This window comes from Pinus tabuliformis, chromosome 4_2 (assembly GCF_031772625.1).
Source record: "Pinus tabuliformis cultivar Carrire ecotype Pingquan chromosome 4_2, CPIR1, whole genome shotgun sequence".
Lineage (NCBI taxonomy): Eukaryota > Viridiplantae > Streptophyta > Pinopsida > Pinales > Pinaceae > Pinus > Pinus tabuliformis.
Window position 1 is genome coordinate 522,737,124 of NC_142304.1, and position 25,201 is coordinate 522,762,324.

The 25,201-nt window shown below is 38.7% G+C and overlaps 1 protein-coding gene and 1 long non-coding RNA gene across 4 annotated transcripts in view; one reads left to right on the plus strand and one right to left on the minus strand.

Moving 5' to 3' along the window:
- Window positions 1-25,201, plus strand: part of LOC149170284 (uncharacterized) — a 303,708-nt gene that overhangs the window by 5,913 nt on the left and 272,594 nt on the right. The gene's annotated exons all lie outside the window — the stretch shown is intronic.
- Window positions 79-25,201, minus strand: part of APE1 (acclimation of photosynthesis to environment) — a 143,501-nt gene continuing 118,378 nt past the window's right edge. Inside the window, exons 7-9 of the mRNA XM_089428978.1 lie at window positions 1,439-1,519; window positions 923-968; window positions 79-515 (exon numbers count right to left, since the gene is read on the minus strand). Coding sequence (XP_089285104.1) covers window positions 448-515; window positions 923-968; window positions 1,439-1,519 — 195 coding nt within the window. The 3' untranslated portion in view covers window positions 79-447. The remainder of the gene's footprint in view (window positions 516-922; window positions 969-1,438; window positions 1,520-25,201) is intronic.

Genomic DNA, 25,201 nt, shown 5'->3' on the forward strand with positions numbered 1-25,201 from the left:
CTTCAGCTTTATAATGCAACGCTTATGACACTGCTTATCCTGTTTAATGCAAAGCATTGTAATACAATAGTATCTAGATGATGGAAGCAGAAATTGAAATTGAAGTTCAATTTTTATCCAAGTCCAAGAATGACCAAAATAGGTCAAAGTGACTTGAGAGTACAACATGCAATACATCTTTGAGGAAAGTGCAGAAATATGAAAAATGAACAGATGACATGTTTTATCCAACCTTAAAAACTCAAGATGCAAACTCACATCTCACTAAGGCTTTCGACTGCTGTGCGAGTTTCAGCAATCATATGAAGTTGAGTTGGAGCTCTCTCTCTCTCCATTTGTGTCCTTGTAGATGACATGGATCTGATATTATCAATGTGTTATGTCAATTTATAATATATTGATCCAGCATGATCCTTGCCAGATATAACGTTCTTGCAGGCTGTTAGATCAAGTAGTTTGTTGAGTTGTTCCATCAGATATTAGACTAACTTCATACAGATTATCTCCACCCTTTACTGCATTGACAAAAATGCACATATAAGGTGCACTTGGATTGAGTAATCATTTACTTCGCAGTCATTCCATGAATAGAAACTAATCAAGCATACAAGAGAGTTAACACTAGGTTCAAAAAATGATTAAAGATCTTGAATGATATATACAACCTTCAACCTTAAGAAAAATGTCAGTAGGGTAACAGAACTGATGGGTCTGACAATTGAAGAAATATTCATGCCAAATTTTGTACTCTAAACAACCTTTTAATGAACAATCCGAATCAAGTTTGATCAACTATGTGTTGAATAGATGAAATTGTGTTTTTTCGGTAAAGATATTTACAGCTAAAATCCTCGGACCTTTTCAGTATTTGCAAAGACTTTTGGGAAGCTAGATTATAAGAAATGGAAACGAGATAGCATACCAACTTCAGCAGTAACACCAGGTCCAAAGAAGGAAGCAAATTTAGCCTGCAACAAGAAGTTTTATTCAGAAAAATACAACGTTTAACTTGCATCTATCCAGAAAGAGAATGCCAGTCCATTGTTTTTACCTTGAGGCTTGCAAATGGTATCTTATAACTCTTGAAGAGTGAATTTTAGAATTGTTAATAAACTTGAAAATGGTAAACTACAAGCATAATGAAAGTGAATCATACAAATCTCTCTATCTCTCTCTTCAAATTATGCTCAAGGGCTTCACCTTTTGGGTTTATCTTTTTGTACTCTCAACATTATTCGTATTTCTTTTTGCATCTAGGAAATGCCTTTGGCATTCGTGAAGTGCCACTATTACATGATATACTTCCAGTCCCATTGACCTATTTGGCGACTGGACATTAATATAATTATTTTTTTCTCCTCTCTCTCACACAAATCTAATTAGTGAACTCATGAGTCTATTTACAATTTTACAATGGTATTTTGTGATAAAAACATACCTGTCTCTGCTCAAAATCAGTCAATTGCAATGCTTTTGCTTCAAAAACCAGCACCAAAGAGTACTTTCCTTCTCCAGTTACCTGCAAAATATCTAGTCGGCACAATTACAGTAGACTAATAGCTACTACGACAGTAATATAAGGAAATTGAGAGCAAAGATAATAAATTCAGTATATCTTGGGTACAATGGCTAGAATGGCTTGAAGACAGGCTTCTCCTCAGAAAAGTACATTCCCAGAAGTGCAAAACAGAAGGATGTCTATTCTGTTTGGTTTCATAAGATGCATACCAATCAATTCAGTAGACTAATAGCAACCAATACCGTAAGAAAAGGAAATTGAGAGCAAAGATAAACAAATTTGGTACAATGGCTATAATGGCTCGAAGACAGGTTTCTCCACAGAAAAATACATTCTCAGAAGTGCAAAACAGAAGGATGTCTATTCTATTTGGTTTCATAAGATGCATACCAATTGAATCTTCTATTTAAAAACTGAAAACCGCAGAACTAAGGAAGGAATGTGAATGGTACATAGCAACATGATTCTTAGAGGAGCATCAAATCATACGGCAGAAGCAGCAAGCATAATGCAAAAGATCTTTGACTTAACATCTCTTAACATCAAATTTTTCTTGGAGTCCGTATTATTTTGTAAAGATAAGGCAAATTTTAAATTTGTTTGAGAGACCTTTTGACAATTACAAGGTCATAGCAGCTCAGCCACATTTGTAGTTGACAATGAACAGAGACTTAACCAGCTTAGGTCACCCTGGTGCTTCAAAATGATATGATGATTTCAATTTTCCATCTGTGTGTAGGTATTTGCAGAGATTATGCACGAATGTCATGGTGCTCATGAGATGTATATCAATGGATTTTACTTACGATAACCTTCTTATTTAGAGTTTCTCATTATTGCATGGGTATGAATAACTGGGAAGGATACTGCAAAATGGAAATGCCCCTGTTTTGGGGACACTCCTAGATAGGAATGGTTTGACTCCGGGGATAGCTGGGATTTAATCTCCATAGGGATAGCTAGGATGTAAACCCATGGTGGACAGGTGGTTGTAACCTGAGAAACATTAAAGGAAATAATTGGAAAAAGGCCAAAAATTCACAATTTTATATCCTGATATTCCCAAGCTTGAAAAGTTGTTTGACAACCTCAAAAGATTCAATTATGCATCAACATGATAACACAGGGAATAGTTGAAAAGTGAAGTGCATAGCATACTGAAGCATAAATATCTGTTTCACCATTCATATATAGAGCTGGCAATTCCAGTAGTTGAAGTACACATAGCAGTATAGACTCTAGCATACCAGCTATACACCCATACCAGTAATACCCTATGTTCCACCAAGTTTCTGGGAGGAGGGACTGTGGGAGCAGGGGATTGCAAATGGGGGACATGTGGGAGCAGGGGATTGCAAATGGGGGACATGTGGGAGCACCCCTAAATTTTAGGGAAATCCAGGGTGTACAGGTGGACATCGGGGTCCCTACTCCTAGCATAGGGGTCCCCATCTCTAAAACTATAAAATAAAAATGATAACGATAAAATCCCAACAGTAACAATTCATCTCATTCAAATTCATCGCTGTGCAATCCAATGGGAACACTATAATCCTGTCAATCTTGAAATCCTGAAAACTGTTAAGTCTGCTGAATTCTGAATAGGATATGAAATTTTACTTCCTCCATATGAAGTCCAATGAGGTTGGAACCATTCTCAAACATCGTAAAACAATCAATGGTAATGTTAAAATTTATGTAAAAGGATAGAAAAAATAATTTAGTACTGCTAATTATCAAGGTCACAGACTCCTAAAGTTCTAACTTCATGGGTGGTTGGACATAATATCTGGTGGGGGTGGTGGGGAATACTTAGGGTTTTGGGGGAGGGGGTGTCTACGTGCCCCCCTTTGAGGGAAACATGTTCCCCACATTGAGGAAATGTTTCTCTGAGTTTCCCCCAAAGCCCCCAATCCCTGGATCATGGAAAACATGGGGTGTGTAGGGGATGCGTCCCCCTGGAACATTGGCAATACCCAATTTTGGGGAACCATAGCCATATCTGATGTGCTGATCTACCCAAGGTTAATATGCAAACATCTATGCCAAGTTCTGTTAGCAAGACCATCCTCTTTAATTCCCTGTTAAGATGGAATGATACACCATAGAAAACTATTTCTAAAGATTGCTGATCTACTCAAGCTGCTTGCAACAATACCTACAAGTTCTCATAGACAGTCAAAAATCAAAATGATGACAATGATTTGGCTCACCTGTTGGGAATGGTGTACTTGTTTGATGAGGGGAAAAAATAAAAAAGGATAAAAAGGAATTTGATGTAGATAAAGGGCCCAGAAAAGTTTCTCATGTTCAAAAAGGTTAGTATATTTCTAATAATTAATAATACAGAATAGTCAGTGGGGTTGTGGTCTATTGGTAGACCAGTGGGAGTTTACTGCAATAGCCCTAGTTTGGTTCTCAACACACTATGGTTCTATGGTTTACCTGAGATTTCCTGAAGCAACACGTCCCAGGGATTGATTCCAATCCAGCCGAAAAAATTGGCAGTTTTCTGTCAAATGATAATAATTAAAATACTAAGAAGAAAAGGAGGAAGAAGAAAAAGAAGACAAAGTCAGTGACCTGTGTTCATTGATTGGTTGTAATTTGTAATTGTTCACTGTTTTGAGTTATGATGAAACTTGGTTGATTGCCTACATTAGGCCTCCCTCAATGTCTCCAAAAAGGCATTCATTGTTGTGTGCATAATGTTTTAGAGATACAACAAAAATACTGTTAGAACTAAGACACAATTTACTCCAGGGAACAACTACATTTACTGATAAGAAAACATTACAGGGGGGTGGCAGGAGGGCGAGGGGTGATCTATGGACCTGAGGATGTTCAAGTTGCAGAGTATTCATGGGCCTTAGGATGCATGACAAACAACCAAGCTGAAGCCTATGCCCTCTACCAGGGGATTCAGTTAGCCAATGAAAATCAGGTTTCTTCTCCTATTGTTTTGGGAGACTCCCTCCTCCTTATTCAGCATTTGGTGAACCTCTCCGAGGGACAAAACATTAGAAAGTCTTATGAAAAGAATTAGGAAAACAGCAAAAGGGTTCTCTGTGATATAGCATATTTCCAGGTTCTCTGTGATCTCAATAAAGATGCAGACATATGTGCTAATGAAGGGTGTAAATTAAGATCGGGAGATTTATAAATCAATGGCTGAATGAGTCCCTATCCTATTCTTTAGGGCTAAATGGATTGGCATTGCACAATTATGAAGGATTGCATTATCAACCAGTAATAGTATGACATGTAAATTTAGGTTTTTTGTGGGTCAGTTTTGTAAGTTATACACCTTCAAAACCCCATTTTTTGTTCCAATTTGGAGTCCCTCTGGAAAAATTTGTAGTTTTGCTGGATAAGAGGGCTCATGATTTTATTTTTACTACCGGATGTATTTGCTGCGATCTAAGCTCGAACCAGAACAATTTGGTAGTCAAACCAGTCGAATTGATCGGTTACCGAATTGGCCTTTTTTCACTGAACTGGTCAGTTCTTTACTATGCGACCAAGGACATTCGAAACACAATTAAAAAAAAACCAATAATTTTTTAGTTGGGAAGACTAATACTCTGTTGAAAAATGTAACTAAGTTCGATCTTCATAATTATCATTGTATCAATATGTATTTCATGTAAAAGCAAAAAGAAGAAAAATAAATATTATAATTTAGTCAAAGCATGTTCTTCATGCTTCTAGGTTTTATTGAGTCAATAAAAAAATTGTCATGAGTCAAAGTCCCATTTGGACTATTTGTAAGAAAAAGAAATTTTTTATTTTGAGTCAAAAGAGTCAATCTTATCACCACAAGACCAAGTCAGCCCTCCAGATGGACAAGTTGGCCAGCCCATAAGTTGTGCCTCTTCATATGATCGAACAACTATATATTGGCAACTGTGTTCCACATTTTGGCAACCAATTCGATTTTGGTGCAAGAAAGAGAGGAAAGACCAGCAAAGTAAAAGAAAGGAGAAGAAGATCTAAGGAGAGAAAAAGTGAATTGTTTTGCCTTAATTCTGTCGACACGTGTAGTACCTGTGGTTTTTTCAGAAGCTGTTACAGGGCTGAGATTTCAGGGATTAACCAGAATTGAGAAAGTTGACCAGCGTTGACTTTGATTTGATGAGAATGGATTGAAGGAGGGCTTACTTGGATCTATGTGGCAGTTTTGGTCTTTGTCATGGCCCTGGATATCTCATTTTGATCTGATTCTACGAGAAGAAATTTTCTTGTGGGTTTCCCCCTTTGTGGGATTTTTGCCCTGGCTTGGAGCCTAATCTCTTGTGTTTTTGTCTCTTGTGATCTTCATGTTTTTGTACTTTTGGTAATTGCTTGATGAAAGAAGAAAACATAAAAATCTAATAAAGAAGCTAACAAATTCACAAGTAATTATAAAGTAAAAGAAATTAGACCTAATCTGCAAGCTCACTAATTTCTCAACATGGTATCAGAGCTAAGGTTAAGGGAAGACAGGTAGTTTGAATATCACTTCTAGTTGGCTTATTTGAAGACACTCCTTCAACAGTTATAACTCATTCTATCGAGGGCTGTAGAAGCAAGAAAATCATCATGAAGCAGTGACATCTATAGCAATAATCCAAGAGCTGGAAGACAGGTAGTTTGAAGATCACTTCTAGTTGGCTTATTTGAAGACACTCCTTCAACAGTTATAACGCATTCTATCGAAGGCTGTAGAAGCAAGAAAATCATCATGAAGCAGTGACATCTATAGCAATAATCCAAGAGCTGGATATGAAGTTCAAAATTTGTAGCATCTAAGGTATGTGATACAAGAAGGATAATGACCCGAACTAGAAGACTATAAGAAAGGACCGAATGTCTGTAATATCTTCCTGAAAGAATGCAAACCATCTGAAACAATACATCACTGTAAAATATAAAATCCCTGAAGACTGTATTCTAAGTATCCAAGGCATCCTCTATCTTTGTGACGTGAGTTTCGAAAAACTATATCTCTCCCTGTGTTGCAAATTTTTGTGACGCATCTCTGTAATATGAACTACAGTGTCACTGTATGGACCTGTGACAATATCTCTGTAATGCAATCTTCTGATAGTCTCTATGATGTGTACCGCGATGAAATGATTTATGGTCTGTGACAAAAGCATGAAAAGATTTGGAGAACTGAATACGAATCAAGGATCCTAGTATGGTACGTGAATGACATTATTCTACAAACCTATGACACTTCTCTGCAGCAATATCGCTATACAAAAGGCATTGTTCTTTGATCAACACAACAAGATCCGGCATATATATATATATATATATATATATATATATATATATATATATCAAACAAAGGAGCAGGAAATTCATGTAATGTTTACAAGGACGAAAACAATGATTTGAACCTTTGACTTCTATGATGACATCCAAATCTTTTATGACACTTCTGTATAATTTTTTTTATGACACTGTGACATACAAGTTCTGAAATCTCTGAGGCATTGTACCTGTCTGGCATCCAAGTTCTGTGACATATCTCTCTCTTTATATGATTCTCTGTGACCTGATTCATTGAGGATGCGAATTTTGGAGACATTCTTTTCAACAACATAGAAGTAGCCCTCACTCAAGTAAAAGCCCAATACATGAAGAATGAAGTACTGTGTGAGGGCCGAGCTCTAGAGAGACAATATAAGATATATTCAATCAAAACTCTGAGGTGTGAAGGACATAATTGAATTTTATGTAATGGACAGGGCTTATATATGAAGGACTGAAGTTAAGACATGTCAAGTAAGATCATCTCTGAAGTTATAGACCAAGACATTGAGAAGCAGAGTTATCAATGTAAGAAGCAGTGCTATATCTTCCTGGAGCAAGGACCGTGATATATGAAGTTTATGAAGCAGCCACACTACTAAGACTTTTTCATGAAGCTGACATATCTGACATTGAATACTAAAAGAAAATACATAAGACATTTCTCTTGAAGACCGAATCCTTTTAGGATTCATCTCTATGGGTTACAATCTAGCTTGAAGGACAGAGGACTGAGATCAAATATTTGATCTCTTGAAGACCATATGAGACCTGGTTGTAGAAGTATTCAAACAGAATTAAATGAGAAGTCCGAATATAGCGTAAGCATGTCTCTTTGAAGCAGTTACAATATAGTACCATACTGAAGGCAAAAGTGGAAAATAGGTAATGTTAAAAAGAGGTACACATAGTCCTTGTTCATTTGTGATTAATAACCTTTGTCAATTATAAGAATGCGAAGATGATGATGCTAGCGCATATGTATAGATATATTTCAAAGAGCCTTGACTTGTTAGCATTTGAAATCTTTCCGTGCATGCAAGACTAGGAATGAAATGAACTACATAGAAAGCTTGCATTTCTAGGGTTTGCATAATTTGCAATTTCTAACATAACAAACCTTGAAGACCTTGAAGATTCTGGGGTTTTGTAACTAACTCTCTAGTGTGGTTGTAGAACTTTGCAGTTTGTAAGTGGCAGGTCTTGAAAACTTTGGCATCTAGGGTTTGTAAACCCTAGCAAAGTTTGGAATAAGAAGGAAAACACTAGGAATAGAAACCCTAACTTATTGTTTCCGCTGTAAAAAAGAAAAACCTAGTTTGACAAGCATGATGTAATATCCCTTCCCATAAAGATCTGCTAAGTGCCTTCCTCAATTTTTATAAACTATGGATGGAGAAAATTTTGGATACAAACTTAGGAAAAGCGGGTGAACATTAATTAAATTAATGTTGTGTGGTAGTGGAGGCCCCAAACATTAGACAAAGGGAAGATTAATCACATAGTGGGATGTGGGGACCACCCCATGATGAAATACGCACCCCTTGATGGAGAAATTTGAATGGCTAAGGAGGGGGCTCGAATTGCTTGGTGAAGGGGCCCACGTGAAGGAAGAGAGAAACAATTATAAATAAGAGGAAGGCAACATCATTGAACACTTTTGATCATTTGATATTTTACACTTCGTTTCTCAAGCTGTTCAGCTGAGTCACAGGTGTTGTTTAGCACCAGAGGTTTCCAAGGGGAAATCTCATCCTCTTCTTCGGTGGACCACGAGTGCCACCATAGGGAGGAAAATACTCCTCATCTTTGGTAGCTGGGAGGATACAACGCAGCTCCACAAATTTCCTTGGCCAGTTGGGACGTAGAACTAGGGAGGGACGTAGAACTAGGGAGTATGCAGTTCCTTTAAGAGAGTGGGAGTCGGGAATTGAGGCCACATCCATTGTTGGGCTTTCATTGTCCAAATTGTGGGAGGAAAGAAGGAAATTGCAGGAGGAGAGAGATCCACATTCAGTAGTACAAATTTCTGGGGATTGAGCCTGCGTCATCTTGCCCAGGATTGCGCAGTCATTTGTCGGGGCCGAGTGTGAGGAAGGCTTGAGAGAGCGATTGAGGCGCTGGGGTTGCTTGGAATTGGATTGGGGGAGATTGTAGTGGATTTTCTAGCATTTTGGTGGAGCAACAAACACAACATCTTCTACAGGTTACATCTTCTGCTTGTTTGGGGTCAATTTTGGAGCGTCAAAACTAGGACAAACCCTTTCTAGGTTTTTTAGGGTTTATTAAGGAGAGGCCAAGATTAAATTGACAGACTTTTCTGGGCAGATTTGAGGGGTCAAACAAGGGTCCCAACTCAGCGAGTAGTTAGAGGAGCTAGGGGAAATTGGGCCAAAATTCCAAGGTCAACATTTGACCAATTCCTTTGTGGGTTTTTGTGGGTTATTGGTGGAGAGCTCGGGGTTAATTTTTTGGAATTTTCTGAGCACCGAAGGGGGCCCTAACAATGATTATTTGCAGCCAACAACGTAGTTTTTACTGGGGCAATACAAAGATTCTTGGGGACAACCATATTGCATGTTAGAGCAACGAATTTCATCACCTGGATATTGTTAGGTTGCCTTGGGCAAGCCCAGGTGCATGCTTTCTAATTTTACTTTTGTACCCAGTAATTATATCAATAAAATGGCTCAACTAAGTGCAGTTTATGGAGATTTTTGGTTGTTTAATGTGGTGTAAATTTTTGTATGTATTTTTGCTATGTTTGCTTTGTTTATCATTGTAAATTTCCATTAGGAATATTACAGTGGTATTAAAGCATGATTTTGGCCAGCTGTGGGTCTAAATCACGCTAATGCTCAAGTGTTATTGTGGGCTAGAATTCCAGAGGCTAAAACACTAGTCCCACATTATTCTTCAGATTGAACTTGTGCCCAAAAATGTCTTAGCAGGAGAAATTTGAAAATTATACTAGGAACCTCGAGAGACTGGTGGGGCAACTCGAAGAGTGGATGTCAGCAAGGGTAGCAAGAAGAAAAAGTAGTTGCCGACCTGCAGATGAAGAAAATAAGAGGAGCATGATTATTGAACGAAATGCTAGTATCAATATTGCAGAGATGAAGATGGGAGGCGAAGGTAGTGACGAGATGAGAGAGAACATACCCATTGAGGAGGGAGTTCATCTAGATACATTCCAGCTAGTTGAGCATGAGGCTAATGGCACGCAAGAGGAGCACGAGGATACACCTAGTGTGACGCAAGAGTCACCCCTGTTGGAGTTTCCTTTGGTAGCCCCAATAGACAGATTGGAGGAGGCAGTTGTAGTTGAGCACACATCCATTGATGAGGCATCCTGGTCTATGACAGAGCTTCAGAATGACAACCACCTACAACTAACTGATGAGCATGTCTTGCATGTTGGGTTTCCTATGGAGGGAACGGTTGGAGGTTCATGTCGAGCCCATGATGGAGGAGGATGTGCAACCATCCTTTGGGCTAGCCATTGATGAGGGGCAACATAGAGACCACACGTTGGGATTTCAGCACAGTTCGCTTCAGAGGCGCACTGACAGGATCTACAACGTTATCAGCCCACCCCTACGCATTGGATTGAGAGAGGCAGAGTTGTCTAGACATACCAGAGGGGATGACCAGGTTAGCAACATTATTGGGTCACCTTTGCCCATTGGAGAGAGGGAGACAAAGCTACCTAGTCAGATCTCATGTGTTGACTTGGATAGCAGGATGAGACGATCGGAGTTGCACAGGGTGCAACATCCACATGTTGGGGTTGTTCTATGTGCAAGAGTTCGTGCATTCAATCCCTCTCTTGGGGTTGGATGGTGAGAGATTCTGAGTTGGTACCCTGTGGAGTGGGCTATGGAGATGGTGGTGGACCTGGGTGTAGCTCAATAGGAGCTTCCAGGCACTGGGGATACTGAAACCCCAGACTGGCATTGAGATCTGGGTGGGACTACCTATCATTTCCCAGGTATGCTGGTTGACTACGACCTGGATGGTACAGTTGACCTAGTAGTTGAGTGTGCACATTTGCTAGGGGAGTTTCGGTCAGCACCAATGGCCAACTAATTTATGGACAAACTCCTTGGGTTGTCTTAGTATGACGTTTGTACAAGGATCACGGGATGATCAAAATACTCTGGCAGGAGTTTGTCGAAGGAGTTGGCATTGATAGTCCACCAGACGGTGCCTTGTATGGAGCTGGGGATTCTTCATCTTTGTGTGGGGCACAGAGGGCGCAGAGGAGTAGAGTAGTGGTGGCATCACTACTGACACATAGGGAGATTCACTTCGCTGATCCCTCAGGGCGGATTTGGAGTGAAGAACCATTCATCGACAGGTATAGTGATGCGACGATGGAGGTGATGACACCGATTGGGTGTGGGTCGACACGTAGAGACAACTTTTGGCCATCACATCCAAGGATGTGTGGGAGCATCTAGCGTTGAGTAGTGGACATGGAGGTGCATGGTGGTGTACTGTAGTGTGTTGGATTGTGTTGTGGAGTAGGAGTGTCTTACATCACATTGAGTACATGTGGGGAGTGACTAGTGCCTTGACACAGACAGGGCATGAGACGGTACATGGTGCTATAGCGGTAGCCGGGGATATCTTGTGGCGTACAGAGACAAGTCTTCGACTGGTTTATCAACAGATCCGAGACAAAGAGAGGGGCATCCATAGGGATATTCTTCAGTACCCCAACAAACTCTTGATCCTACCCTTGGGGACCTACCCACCCATGACTTTCTAGTTGAGATGTTTGGTGGAGGCATGGGCTGACGGATACAAGCTTAGGGACAACGTGGTATATTGCTGAGGTAGCAAAGGTTCCACTCTTGGGCTCACTTGGGGAGTCGATTACAAGGGAACTGCATGATGCACTTATGGCGGGACAATTTGAGGTGTCATAGGAGCCTGAGGGACGGTGGATGGTGGACTTCGTCTACAGGAGGGCACCCAGACTTCAAGCAGTATCCAGGTGTATTGGCAGGAGTTGGGATAGTGGATTTCACTACGTGGTCTGGCAAGAGTAGGGCAGGTTGGCTTGCGTGGGACAAACTCCTGATACTTGGGGTCCACCCATGGGATACATACAGGGGTTAGAGATGAGGGCCAGATGGGTTCTAGCAGGTAGTAGTGCTACGCAATGACATCCTGCGATGAGTGGGAGTTATGAGCTCCTAGTATGGTTGGGGGATCCAGGGATCTGGTTGGCGGGTGGATCACTCCACTTTGTGATGAGCAAGGTCATGAAAAAGGGTGATCCAATTCACCTTGGGTCTGACACATGGGGGATCACTGAGACCTCCACTGCATGGCAAGGCAGACTTATCCTGTTGTTGCTCAGGGTCAAGATTGGCAGTGGAGGGGTAGATATTGGCATCATGGAGATGCTTGAGCAGGATGAGTTTAGCTCTCACAGATTTTTCGCCACTAGGTCTCAGGGGAGGAGGATACAGTCCGTGCACGATGGGGAGTATATCATAATCAGAGTAGCGCAACGTTAGATTGTGGCACTACTCTGAGAATAGCGGGGGACCTGAGCATCATAGCTCTTCACAGCTCAATAACCTTTAGGGATGAGCTGGCTACTATAGGGGGAGATCATGCAGATCTTTCATTGGGATTTAGCTAGTCACTGATGGAGTGGGGGACTTCATTAGCGTTGCAGGTGGGCCAACATGATGATATTCAGAGAAGCTCATGTGAGCAAGACACTATCTCTGTAGGGATTGGGTGGTATCTTCGAGAGTATACTCTTGGAGTGCATGGGATGGCCTATGTGGTAGGACAACTTCACGAGGGGTTGGGCATAGTGCCACATTATCATGATCCCCTCCTCATTGATGGTATACAAGGGACTTCTAGTACTTGTACCGGTAGGATAGTGAGTGGAGCGAGGGGAGCTTCACGCTGGACATGATGGCTTGGGATCCTGGTATTGAGGGATTCTTTGATGTTAGGACAGTGCAGAGGTTAGGGACGATTCCGTGGCACATCTGGGTCCTTGGCCCATTTTGCAGTGACAATGGGGAGCAACAACTAGAGAGGATGCTTGTTCAAGCAATTGCTTGAAGACAAGCAATTTTTGCCAGGGAGGATTGTAATATCCCTTCCCATAAAAATCTGCTAAGTGCCTTCCTCAATTTTTGTAAATTATGGATGGGGAAAATTTTGGATACAAACATAGGAAAAGATGGTGGACATTAATTGAACTAATGTTGTGTGGTAGTGGAGGCCCAAAACATTAGACAAAGGGAAGATTAATCACATAGTGGGATGTGGGGACCACCCCATGATGAAATACGCACCCCTTGATGGAGAAATTCGAATGGCTAAGGAGGGGGCTCGAATTGCTTGGTGAAGGGGCCCATGTGAAGGAAGAGAGCAACAATTATAAATAAGAGGAAGGCAACATCATTGAGCACTTTTGATCATTTGATATTTTACACTTTGTTGCTCAAGCTGTTCAATTGAGTCATAGGTGCTGTTTAGCACCAGAGGTTTCCAAGGGGAAATCACACACTCTTCTTCAGTGGACCACGAGTGCCACCTTAGGGAGGAAAATTCTACTCATCTTTGGTAGCTGGAAGGATACAACGCAGCTCCACTAATTTCCTTGGCCAGTTGGGATGCAGAACCAGGGAGTACGCAGTTCCTTGAGAGAGTGGGAGTCGGGATTTGAGGCCACATCCATTGCTGGGCTTTCATTGTCCAAATTGCAGGAGGAAAGAAGGGAAATTGTAGGAGGAGAGAGATCCACATTCAGTTGTATGAATTTCTGGGGATTGAACCTGCGACACCTTTCCTAGGATTGTGCAGTCATTTGTGGGGGCCGAGTGTGGGGAAGGCTTGAGAGAGTGATTGAGGAGCTGGGGTTGCTTGGAATTGGATTGGGGGAGATTGTAGGGGATTTTCCAACAATTTGGTGGAGCAACAAACACAACATCTGCTACTAGTTACATCTTCTGCTTGTGGAGGAGGGACAAGCATTTGGCGTCAATTTGGAGCATCAAAACTAAGACAAACCCTTTCTGGGTTTTTTTCTGGGTTTATTAAGGAGAGGCCAAGATTAATTTGGTGGAATTTTCTGGGCAGATTTGAGGGGTCGAATAGGGGTCCCAACTTAGCCAGCAGTTAAAGGAGCTAGGGGAATTTGGGCTGAAATTCCGAGGTTGACATTTGTCCAATTCATTCGTCGGTTTTTGTGGTTATTGGTGGAGAGCCCGAGGTTAATTTCCCATAATTTTCTAAGCACCGGGGGGGCCTAACAACTATTATTTGTAGCCAACAACGCAGTTTTCACTGGGACGACGCAAAGATTGTTGGGGACAACCACATTGCATGTTAGAGCAACTGATTTCATCACTTGGATATTGTTAGCTTGCCTTGGACATCCTAGGTGCATGCTTTCTGATTTTACTTTTGTACCCAGTAATTATATCAATAAAATGGCTCATCTCAACGCAATTTATGGTGTTTTCGGTTGTTTAATGTGCTGTAAATTTTTGTATGTTTGCTTTGTTTATCATTGTAAATTTCCATTATGAATATTACACATGACATCATGGTGATATGGAGACAAGGTTGGTGAACAGGTCCAAGATTCTGAGGGAGCTAACCCTCTTCAAAAAGATAAGTACCCTACATTTCATTGATTACTACTATTACTATTTTATCTTTGTACTTTGCCTTTTTGTTCTTTCATGGTCTTCTAATATAGGTTGTAGGTCAAGGCAATATCTATCTAAAGCTTGACTAGCAGATGAAAGATTTGAAAGAACGTGGCAAAGCACAAAGATTATGAAGGAGGGAGTAGTTTGAACTTTGAAGTATGCATGAAAGAAGTAAATTAGACGGCAAGAAGTTCACTTACCTGAAATGAAAAGAGGGAGCTATAAAAGATCTTGGATGAAAACCATAGTAATTGAAGTTTGGCAAAAAGCCCAGAGAAGCTTGTGATCAAAAGGAAGATGATTAATCTAGTCAATGTTCTTAAGCAAGAAGTTGAAGAGTTCAGATATTGTTGTACCAATAGTTGATTGGTTTGTTCTAGGAACAAATTGATTGAGAATATTGATATTGATAGAGATATTATTAATGATTGGAAGCTGAAAAACATAAAGCATAACTCTAATAGACCATGGAAAGGAATGTTGACCTCAGAGGGAGCAAGCAACAAGAATTCAATATGAAGAATCCCACACCTTGACTAGAGGCTATTGTGATTTGGCAACTCTGATAATGATGTTTTGTTTAGGATATGGTTTGGCTCCTTGGATGGATACATTGCAGAAGTATGTAGCAACTATCATCACAAGAAGTTGTGAGACATTTGTTTGATGATATTGTATCGACAACTGTTTGATTCGATTTGGAATACATGGATTGAGTGGACAACACTAATGATGGCTTGGAAAAGCATGAGGGAAGAATTCTATAAAAGATAGAAGGCATGTGCAAGTAGTTGTAAGGAAGTTTGGCTCCTTGAGATGTTAGATGAATCATTTGATGACAAAGTTACATGAAAGGTCCAGGAAGGTCGAAGCTTGTTATGATATGATGCAAGATAGGAGCCTAGCAGCTACAACAAGATCTCCCCTAATCTCCACGAAAAAACATGTAGCCGATGCTGTGATGAGTTTTGTGGTTGTTCCTCTCTGTTTGAGAGGGAGTGAGGATTACCTCCTTGGTTAAAAGGGAGTGATTGTGGACACTGTATTCTCCATGTGTCATGCACTAGGCCAAGACTAACAACTGTAAGTCTAGTGAAGGCACTGGTAGGGAGAATGGAGGATTGGATAGGCATCTGGGACTAATACTCCTTGAGGAATTGTATCCAAGATAGTAGCAGTCCCAAGTACCGATACTCTTTGAGGATGGAGGAGATATCCAAGAGAAGAATAGTCCTATAAGGACATACCTAGTGAACATCCGGATGGGGTATGTGCCTTGAGAGGCGGTGGTCGTGTCCAAATATATGCCTCCCAACTTTATGCTCAGATCTAGTGGAGAGATAGAGCTTGTCAGTCAAGGCCTTGCTATTTTGTAATTGACAATGCTGGTTATGATGATGCTTATCAATCCGAACTCTTCTTATGAGAATATTTCAATTTGAGAGTATCCTTGTATCCCGTTGTGTAATTATGAATACCTCCCAAGTTAAAAGGGAGTGTTGAAAAATATAACTAGGTTCGGTCTTCATAATTATCATTGTATCAATATTTATTTCATGTAAAAGTGAAAAGAAGAAAAACAAATATTATTATTATTATTATTTTTTAGTCAAAGCATATTCTTCATGTTTCTAGGGTTTATTGAGTCAATAAGAAAATTTGTCATGAGTCAAAGTCCCATTTGGACTATTTGTAAGAAAAATAAAATTTGTATTGCGAGTCAAAAGAGTCAATTTTATCACCACAAAGACCAAGTCAGCCCTCTAGATAGACAAGTCGGCCAACACATAAGTTGTGTCTCTTCAAAGTTCATATGATCGAATAACTATATATTGGCAACTGTGTTCCACATTTTGGCAACCAATTCGATTTCTATGCAAGAAAGAGAGGAAAGACCAACAAAGTAAATGAAAGGAGAAGATCTAAGGAGAGAAAAAGTGAATTGTTTTGCCCTAATTTTGTCCACACGTGCGGTTTTTTAGACGTTGTTATAGGGCCGAGATTTCAGGGCCCGAAATTTCAAGGGGCTGAGATTTCAGGGATTGACCAGAATTGAGAAAGTTGACCAGCTGAATTTTCTTTGATGAGAATGGATTGAAGGTGGGCGTACTTGGATCTATATGGTAGTCTTGGTCTTGGTCTTGGTCCTGGGTCTTGGATATCTCACTTTGATCTGATTTTATAAGAAAAGATTTTTTTTGGGTATCCCCTCTTTGTGGGGTTTTTGCCCTGGCTTGGAGCCTAATCTCTTGTGTTTTTGTGTTAAAATTGGAAATTAGGGCCAAACTCCATATGGGTCATCTTATTTATGACAACTGATATTTTTCTTGGATTCCTCTCTCCAAAAGGTGTAGGATTGATCTAAAGATCATCCCATTCTGACATGTACAAATGAAGTTATGAATTTATTTTGATTATGGACAAATTGTCAAGGTCGGCCAGCAAACTCATGTAGGCTAAGAAGCCCAACAATCACGTATATTCATCCTCAACTTTAGCCTATAAATACATGATGCCTCATCCTCATTTGGACATCACTCATCTTCACACATCTCTCTCTCCTCATTTGATAGGGTACGGATTTTTGGGCGACTTCTTTCTCCACACGTGTGAAGGAAAGGACAACAAATTTTATGTTTTGGACATTGACCAATGTTGACTGAATTTGAAGAAGGGTTTGACCAGCGTTGACCAGCTAATGTTGACTTGTTTGACTGCATTTTTGTTGGGCAAAATTCTATTTGGGCGGGGGCATTTTTGGGCATAGAAATCGAGGCAATCTGTATTGTTTGACTAGTGTTGACTGTGGTTAGGGTTGACCGTAGGTTGACTATTTGACTAGACTTTGACTGGGCAAAATTTGATTGTTTTGAGGGTTGTTTCATCTTGCTGCTTGGAGGCCGAAGTTGATTGAAGTTGACCGAATCTTTGAGGGTCAAATATGCCCTGTTGACTAGCGTTGACTTTTTTGGTTAGGGCTCTTTTGCTGTTGTTATAAATTATCAGAATTTGTAAATTGTACTATCTCTCTCTGATGAACTATTGAAGACTAAAAGAAGATTTGATCTGCCACATCTTGTGTCCTCTTGTCTTGGATTGTCTTCTACTGTTTATGTTTATGTTTGATCAACATTTTACTTACATGTTTATGTGGTTGCTAAATTGAAATTGATATTGGGCTCATAAAGAAATTGAAGTAAAATTGCTCTAAAGCATAGAACATACCATTGTTGCCTAAAATTAACATCTTGTCTCTTGTGATCATCATGTTTTTGTACTTTTGGTAATTGCTTGATGAAAGAAGAAAACATGAAAATCTAATAAAGAAGCCAACAAATTCACAAGTAATTATCAAGTAAGAGAAATCAACCCTAATCTGCAAGCTTATTGATTTCTCAACATATTCAAGCCCTAGGGCCCTACTATTGCCATGCAAATAATGGCAATGTTAATTCTTAAGTAATAGTGACATTCTCCTTTATCTTTCATTTTCATCCTATTACTTAAATTTTTAACATTACCATTAATGCACTTAGGATGTTTGAGTGGTTATGACCTCATTGGATTTCATATGGAGAAAGAAAAAATTTAGATCCCACTCAGGATTTTATGATTGGGAGGATTGCAATGTTTCCATTGGATTATGTTGTGTACAAGGATATGGAACTAGCATTTAATCAAGAGCACCACCCCCTCTATGTGCCTTGATGTTAGTGGCATTGGTTGTTGAACTCCTCTGTCATAACCCTAGTAAAAATGTACCGGTCGCTCAAACAAAATCTCCGTTTGACATGTGAACCTTTTTCTATCTTATTTTAATGCTTAGAGGGTGATATTGATGACGAAGACCCCATTTTAGGCAATGATTTGGAGGACATATAGGTATTTGTTCTACCATGATTTTTTTTGACACTAGAGGCCATCTAGAGCCTCTTTGTTGATGTATTTTTGGTTGAGAGATATATTGCACAAAGTGCTATTTTGGTTATATGCACTCTTACTTGCCTATATAAATGAGAGCTTTTGCATATTTGTGTATAAATGCTTTGGATTCATATGAGTGCACATGAATATACATGTTTTTCTTTAAAATTTGAATATTTTATGTATTTTTTGGTCGATATGTTTTTTGGGTAGGTTTTTTGATGGTTTCGGTTCCGGTTTTGACCAATTCCCAGTTCGAGCGATCTATTGCCTCAATCAACTGTTTGGTTTTGAGAACATTGATTTCAAGTGTAGGCACTCATTGGATGCAAAATTAATTTCCACTTCCAATGAGTATCCACTATTCATACTTTTGTTAGACTCAAGTGAGATGAGCTGGAATACATGAAAAACATGTCTCCAATTTACATGAAAAACATGTCTCAAGTGAGATAAGCTGGGTCTATAAAAAATATGGAGTGTGGTTACTCATTGGATGCATAATTTAATTGCCCATCCAATACGTGCTTACACTTGAAATTTGAGTAAACCTATAAGGAGATAAGTCCAAAATATGATTAAAAAAAGTAGTTTTCTTTTTTTCCTTTTGAAAATTTTTAACTCTTATTTTTATTTTCTTCCTTAGGAGGCCCATTTCTGACCTCAAATTTCCTCTAATGTTCCATTCACATTGAAACTAATTTATCATTGGAGCTGCAATTTTCCATGGGGTTATTTGAAAAGAACAATCGCAAGGTCTCAATCATCACCTTTTTCATCTCTACCATTTATTACCCTCAGGTTTGTGTGTTTTCTTTCCCAAAGGGATAGAGAATTCTTCATCCATCATAGTTAGAGAGCGCTACCAAGAACAAAAAGGACCCATCCCAATAAGAGTGTTGAACTCCATTTGCTTCCATTCACTCTTATCAGGTGATGTTACATGTTTTATGTTTCTCCATTGAACTAGTATACGGGTATTACTGTTTCCCTCCAATTTTTTGCCTTCAAATGACTTTTTTTGTGGTTAAATTTGTAATATAATTGTATGCATACTATCTCGTTTATTTGATGTTATAATACTCTTGTTTTTGTTGCACAATTAACCACTATTTGTTGTTTACCTTACAACCTAGCTAAAATTAGAGGGTTTTGCTTACCAATGCAACAAAATACCTTTTACGGATTGGCCACTCCACTTTGGGTTTAGATGATCTCATCTCACTTTTTAGGTTGTTTTTAGCTAACTTCTAATTTCTAGTGATTTGCAGGTTTACTTACAGGTCTGTTGCTTCACTCAATACCCACCATCAAAAGTTGGATTTTGAGACAAAATCTTGGTGCTTTGTGCACTTCTGTTCCTTCATTCTATGACAATCATGTGGCATGGACTTTGATAGCCATCACTATTCAACATAGCTCGACCTTGTGTTGGCCACACCACTTTTAAGCACTGGGAATTTAATTATTCTCACAAGTGATTTGCATGAGTATTTGTATGTTAACCTGTGTAATTTTGCTTAAGCCCAATGTTTTGGGATTAGGCAATAGGTTCAAGAAGTTTAAGCATGCAAATCAATGGCTTATGGATGGTTTGTTTCTTGCCACATGGATGGCTCAAGTGATTTAATTACTAATACTTGCCAAATGGATGGCTCTAAGTGATTTAATTACTAATAAGTGCCACATGGATGGCTCACGTGATTTAATTACTAATACTAGCCACATGGATGGCTTATTGCTTGTCATTGCACATGGATGCATATCTTAGAGTGTCATCTATTGCTATTTCGATTGGTGGTTTTGATCAATTTACATCGCTTAGACTCATTTAATAAAGGAATAGCTAGGTGGGCAAATTTCAATTGGTGGTTTTATCAATTGACATTGCTTACAATCATTTAAAAAAGGAATAGCTAGGTGGGCAAAGAACTCTTGTGGTTAATCACTCACTAACAATTATTTATTTTTTGAATAATTCACGAGCACTCAACTTTTTCAAAGATCATTTGCTCTTAGATTAGTTTTTATGCTATCACAACTTACACAAACAAGGGGCCTAAAATCTCTCTCACCTCTAGTATGTTATGTGCATTAAACTTGGAAGATGTCTTTATGAATCAAAAAATGGTGAAAAAGTCAAATATCTCTTTTATTTAAAATAGTGGTTTGTCATTTGCAAAGTTCACAAACGTTTTAGAAAATTAACAATTAACTAGACGAAAAAAGAACTCTTAAGAGTTCAAATATTTGTTACCAATTTCGTAAAATTTTTGGCAATATTTGCTTTCCTCTATTCATTTTCAAGTACTTCAATTCAACATGGATTGTCATTTGAAGCACACACATGAATGACTTAAAGAGTCTTCTCACTTGAGTATGCTCCTTATCCTATGCCCATAAAGCAAGCAAGCAACCTTGGTGAATTAGAAAGGGTTAGAAGTATAAACAACCACCTCTGACATGATTTAATCAAATCCATTGGCTCATGACACTAGTGTAGCCACTTTAAAAACAATTAATAGAATCATCTGAATCATTTAATTGACTTAATTGTTGAATTTTGGTAGCTCGGACAAGTGATTCTACATAGGCTTAGTGTCGAGCATGCAAAAGATGTTCGACAAACTTTTCTAGCAAAGTGAATTTTATTATTCCTATGTAAAGGCATATTAATTAATTAATGTTGGCTAAATAATGATTTATTATAAAGTACCTTTAAGTGACTTTATGATTAAATCATGACTGTCGGATTTAAGGAGTGTTGAGAAACAAGTGTAGAGTAGATTAGGCTTGATTTCTCTTCTTGATAATTACTTGTGGATGCTATCTTCTTTCTTATTAATTATTATGTTCTCTTCATCAAGCAATTATCCACATGTTCAAAACAAAAGGATCACAAAGAGATAAAGAACACCAGAAATTAGGCTCCAAGCCAGGGAAAAGCCCCACAAGGGGGAAATCCCCAAGAACAATCCTTCTCTTATAGAATCAGATCAAAATGAGATATCCAAGACTCGTGACCAAAATTGCCACCAAAACATCAAGTCCATCCCTTCTCCAATTCACCTCCAAGCATCACAGGTCAAAACTGGTCCAAGTCTAATCTTTTTCCTGAAATTTCAGTCTTCTTTTGGTCAACGTCCTGAAATTCCGAGTCTGTACTAGAAGGCTGAAACTATGTTTGTAGCTGCCTCAAAATCTTGTCCTCATTTACAGAAATTATCCTCAACATATGCTAGACCTTTTCTCCTTTAATTTGGCTCCCTTACTCCTTGAATTGTGCTTGATTGATGTGCCAATAGGTCAAATTGTCCTCTGTATATATATTTGTCAAGGAGGTCGAGTAGGTGGCCCTTGGAGGGTTATGCCAACTTATTCTCAAGGAGGGTTGACTTTGACTATTTTGGTGGACTTTGACTTAATATAAAATTCTTTTTCTTTTTTTACAAAAAGTCCAAATGGGATTTGACTCAAATACATTTTTCTTTTTGACTCATAATAAATTCTTTTTGACTTTAAGCATGAGGAACATGCTTTGACCAAAAATAAAATAATAATAATAAATATGTTAATGATAAAAAATACATTTTATTACATTATGAAGACCGACACTAGTTACATTTTTCAACACTCTCTCTGAACTAGGGAGGTATTCATAATGAGACAACAAGATACTCTCAAGTTGAAATATTCATATAAGAAAGGATCTAGATTGATAAGCATCAATGATCATCATAGCCAACATTGTCAAAACATCAAGGCTTAGGCAAATACACTCTATCTCTCCACTAGATCAGAGCACAATGTTGGGAGGCATAAATTTGGACACCATCGCCTCTCAAGGCACATACCCCACCTGGGTGTTCACTAGGTATGTCCTCACAGGACCATTTCCTAATCCACTGTCACAATACTTGACACTAGGAAATGTCGGTCCTCAAGACTATTCTTATCTTAGATCAATGTACTTGACTTACGACGGTTAGTCCTGGTCACAGTACATATCTTCAAAGAATATCGATCCCAGATGCTTATCCAATCCACCATTCTCCCTAGTAGTGTTCTTTACTAGGCTTATGACTGTTAGTCTTGGCCATAGTATGTGACACATGGAGAATACGATGTCCACCTCAGTGCCTCTCAACTAGGGAGGAGATAAACCACAAGCCTAAGCTTGTCTAAAAAATACTCATCCTTTCACAAAAAGAAACTTCATCTATTCATCGACTACATGTTCTTTTGTGGAGATCTGTTGTAGCTTCTTGGCTCTTATTTGCATCACATCATAATGATCTTCAACCTTACTAGTTTTCTGACAATCTTCATATCAAATCCAATGTGTCATCAAATGCCTTATGGAGTCAAACTTCTTCATGAGCCTTCACAACTTCTTCCTTCGCATTGCAATAGAGTTCAACTTCATGTTCTTCCAAGAAATCATACTGGGTCCAACCATCAGTAGTATCACTATCAGCATCAACCATATCAAAATTCTTCAACTTCTTGCTAAAGGGTATTGCCATAGATCTGTCATCTGTCCTTTGATTACAAGCTTCTCTGGGTTTTTTGTCAAGCTTCAATTAGTATAGTATCCATCCAAGATCTTACAGCTCCCTCTTTCCATCTAAGGTAGGTGAACTTCTTTTATTAAGCCTTGTTTTTCATGTTGCCATCTAATTGACTTCATTGATGTATACTTCAAATTGCTTTCGCTTTGTCTAAAAAATCTTTGTGCTTTGCTATGTTCTTCCAATTCTTCCATTTGTTAGTCAATCTTAGATAAATCTTGTCTCGCCCTGCAAACTTTATTAGAAGACTATGAAAGAACAAAAGGCAAAGTGTATAGACAAAATAGCAACAGTAGTAATCAAAGAAAGGAGGTGTAGAATACTTATCTCTTTGAGGAGAGTCAACTCCCTCTTAATCTTGGACCTTTTCATCAACCTTGTCTTCACATCAATATGATGTCATTCTTGTCATTCTTCAAGAGCTAGGTTTTCTTTTTACAATAGAAACAATTAGTTAGGGTTTTTGTTCCTAGGGTTTTCTAACTCAATCCTTTGCTAGGGTTTACAAACCCTAGATTCTCCAAAATATTCAAGGTCTTCCATTTAAGAATTGCAAATTCTATAAGCATACTAGAGAGTTAGTTGCAAAACCCTAGAGATGCTATTGTCAAGCTTTCTATGAGCTGGAGATCATTTCATGCAAGAAAAGAATCTGAATGCTACCATATCAATTAAGTCACGATTTCTAATGTATCTATGCCGACCCTTTTATAGTACGTCATTATCTTTAAAAATTAAAAAATATCACTAGCTTACTCTTTATGTCAAATCCTAGATTTAACTTCACCATGACCTAGAAGACTTGGTATCATGTGCAATATAATTGACATTGGATATTTGATGCAAGTGAACAAACTTTATATGTACCTCTTCAATTTTACCTTATTCATCCTTGCAAAGATCTGATTCTTTGACTCTTCTTTAGCTGTCATTTACCAACTTTCTCCAATAAAGGTGCCTCAATCCTTCAACCATTGTACAGGGATATGAACCACATAAAATTTCTTTGGGCTGCTTGCTTTGTCTTGGTTCCTTACAAACTTCATAGACAGGTCGACTTCATTGATGTAAATTGTCCTTCTTTTATGTATAAGAAAGTAGCATAGCAGCTTCACATACAACTTCATAAAACTCTAGATATCTTGTTACAACTCTTCTATAGAGTTCTCAAAGTCTTATCCTATAATTTCGGTCTTTTCCTTCTAAAGAGCCAAGTCAAGATGTCATAGATTTGTTCTCTATAAAGATATATAGTCATAATTGTTGAAATTCTAGTGTAGCTAGGAGTAGAACGGTTTTTCACAATTGATAACTACTTCTATTGATGCAATGAGTTCCTTCTTTATACTTTAATCAACAAGTAGCTATACATGAAAAACTTCAACCATTCAATTCTTCAATAAGAGCAGTAAATAGATATCACAATAGACAATGAACAATAAGAGACAGGAGACACCAAGATTAGGCTCACAAACAGGGAAAAACCGACAAGGGGAAAACCCAAAAATATTTCCTTATGAGAGAGATTTTGTCCATAAAAAGTACATCAAAGTATTTCAACAAATCCACATCAATCTTCAATGAGCAACACCAGTCAAAGTATGTCAATATAGATAGAACGATCAACTTCAAGTTCACTATATCAGTCTGTACAATAAGGCTGAAACTCAGGCCCGTAGTCACTGTAATATGAGGCCAAAAATACTCTGAGCTTTCCACAGAAGCTCGGTCCAAAAACCACAGTAAAAACTTCGGTCAATCCAGGTCAATATGAGAGTGAAATCACAGTTCAAGAACCAATGATTTTTATTTTGAGGTATTTGACCTTCAAAGAGATTAGGTTTGCAGTAGAATAAATGTGAATAAGCCCAAGCCAAACTTCAGTTAATCTAGTCACCAAAAGAGTGTCAACGCAACTGTAATAGTCTTCGTTTCTATCCTTCACACATTTGGTATATCTCCTCCAATTGCAGATCGAATGCTTGATGAATTGGTGGTCGAAATAAGTGCCAACGGACTCATATATATAGGCATCATATGTGGGCTAATCAGTCCTAATGGGGCTGACATGAGGATCCCTTGGAGCCAACTTGTAGGTGACACATTAATTTCTTCTTCATGTTTTGCAATGAAAAATTCCAAGCATAGCTACATTATTTTTCAACAATAATGCCCCTCAGATCCTC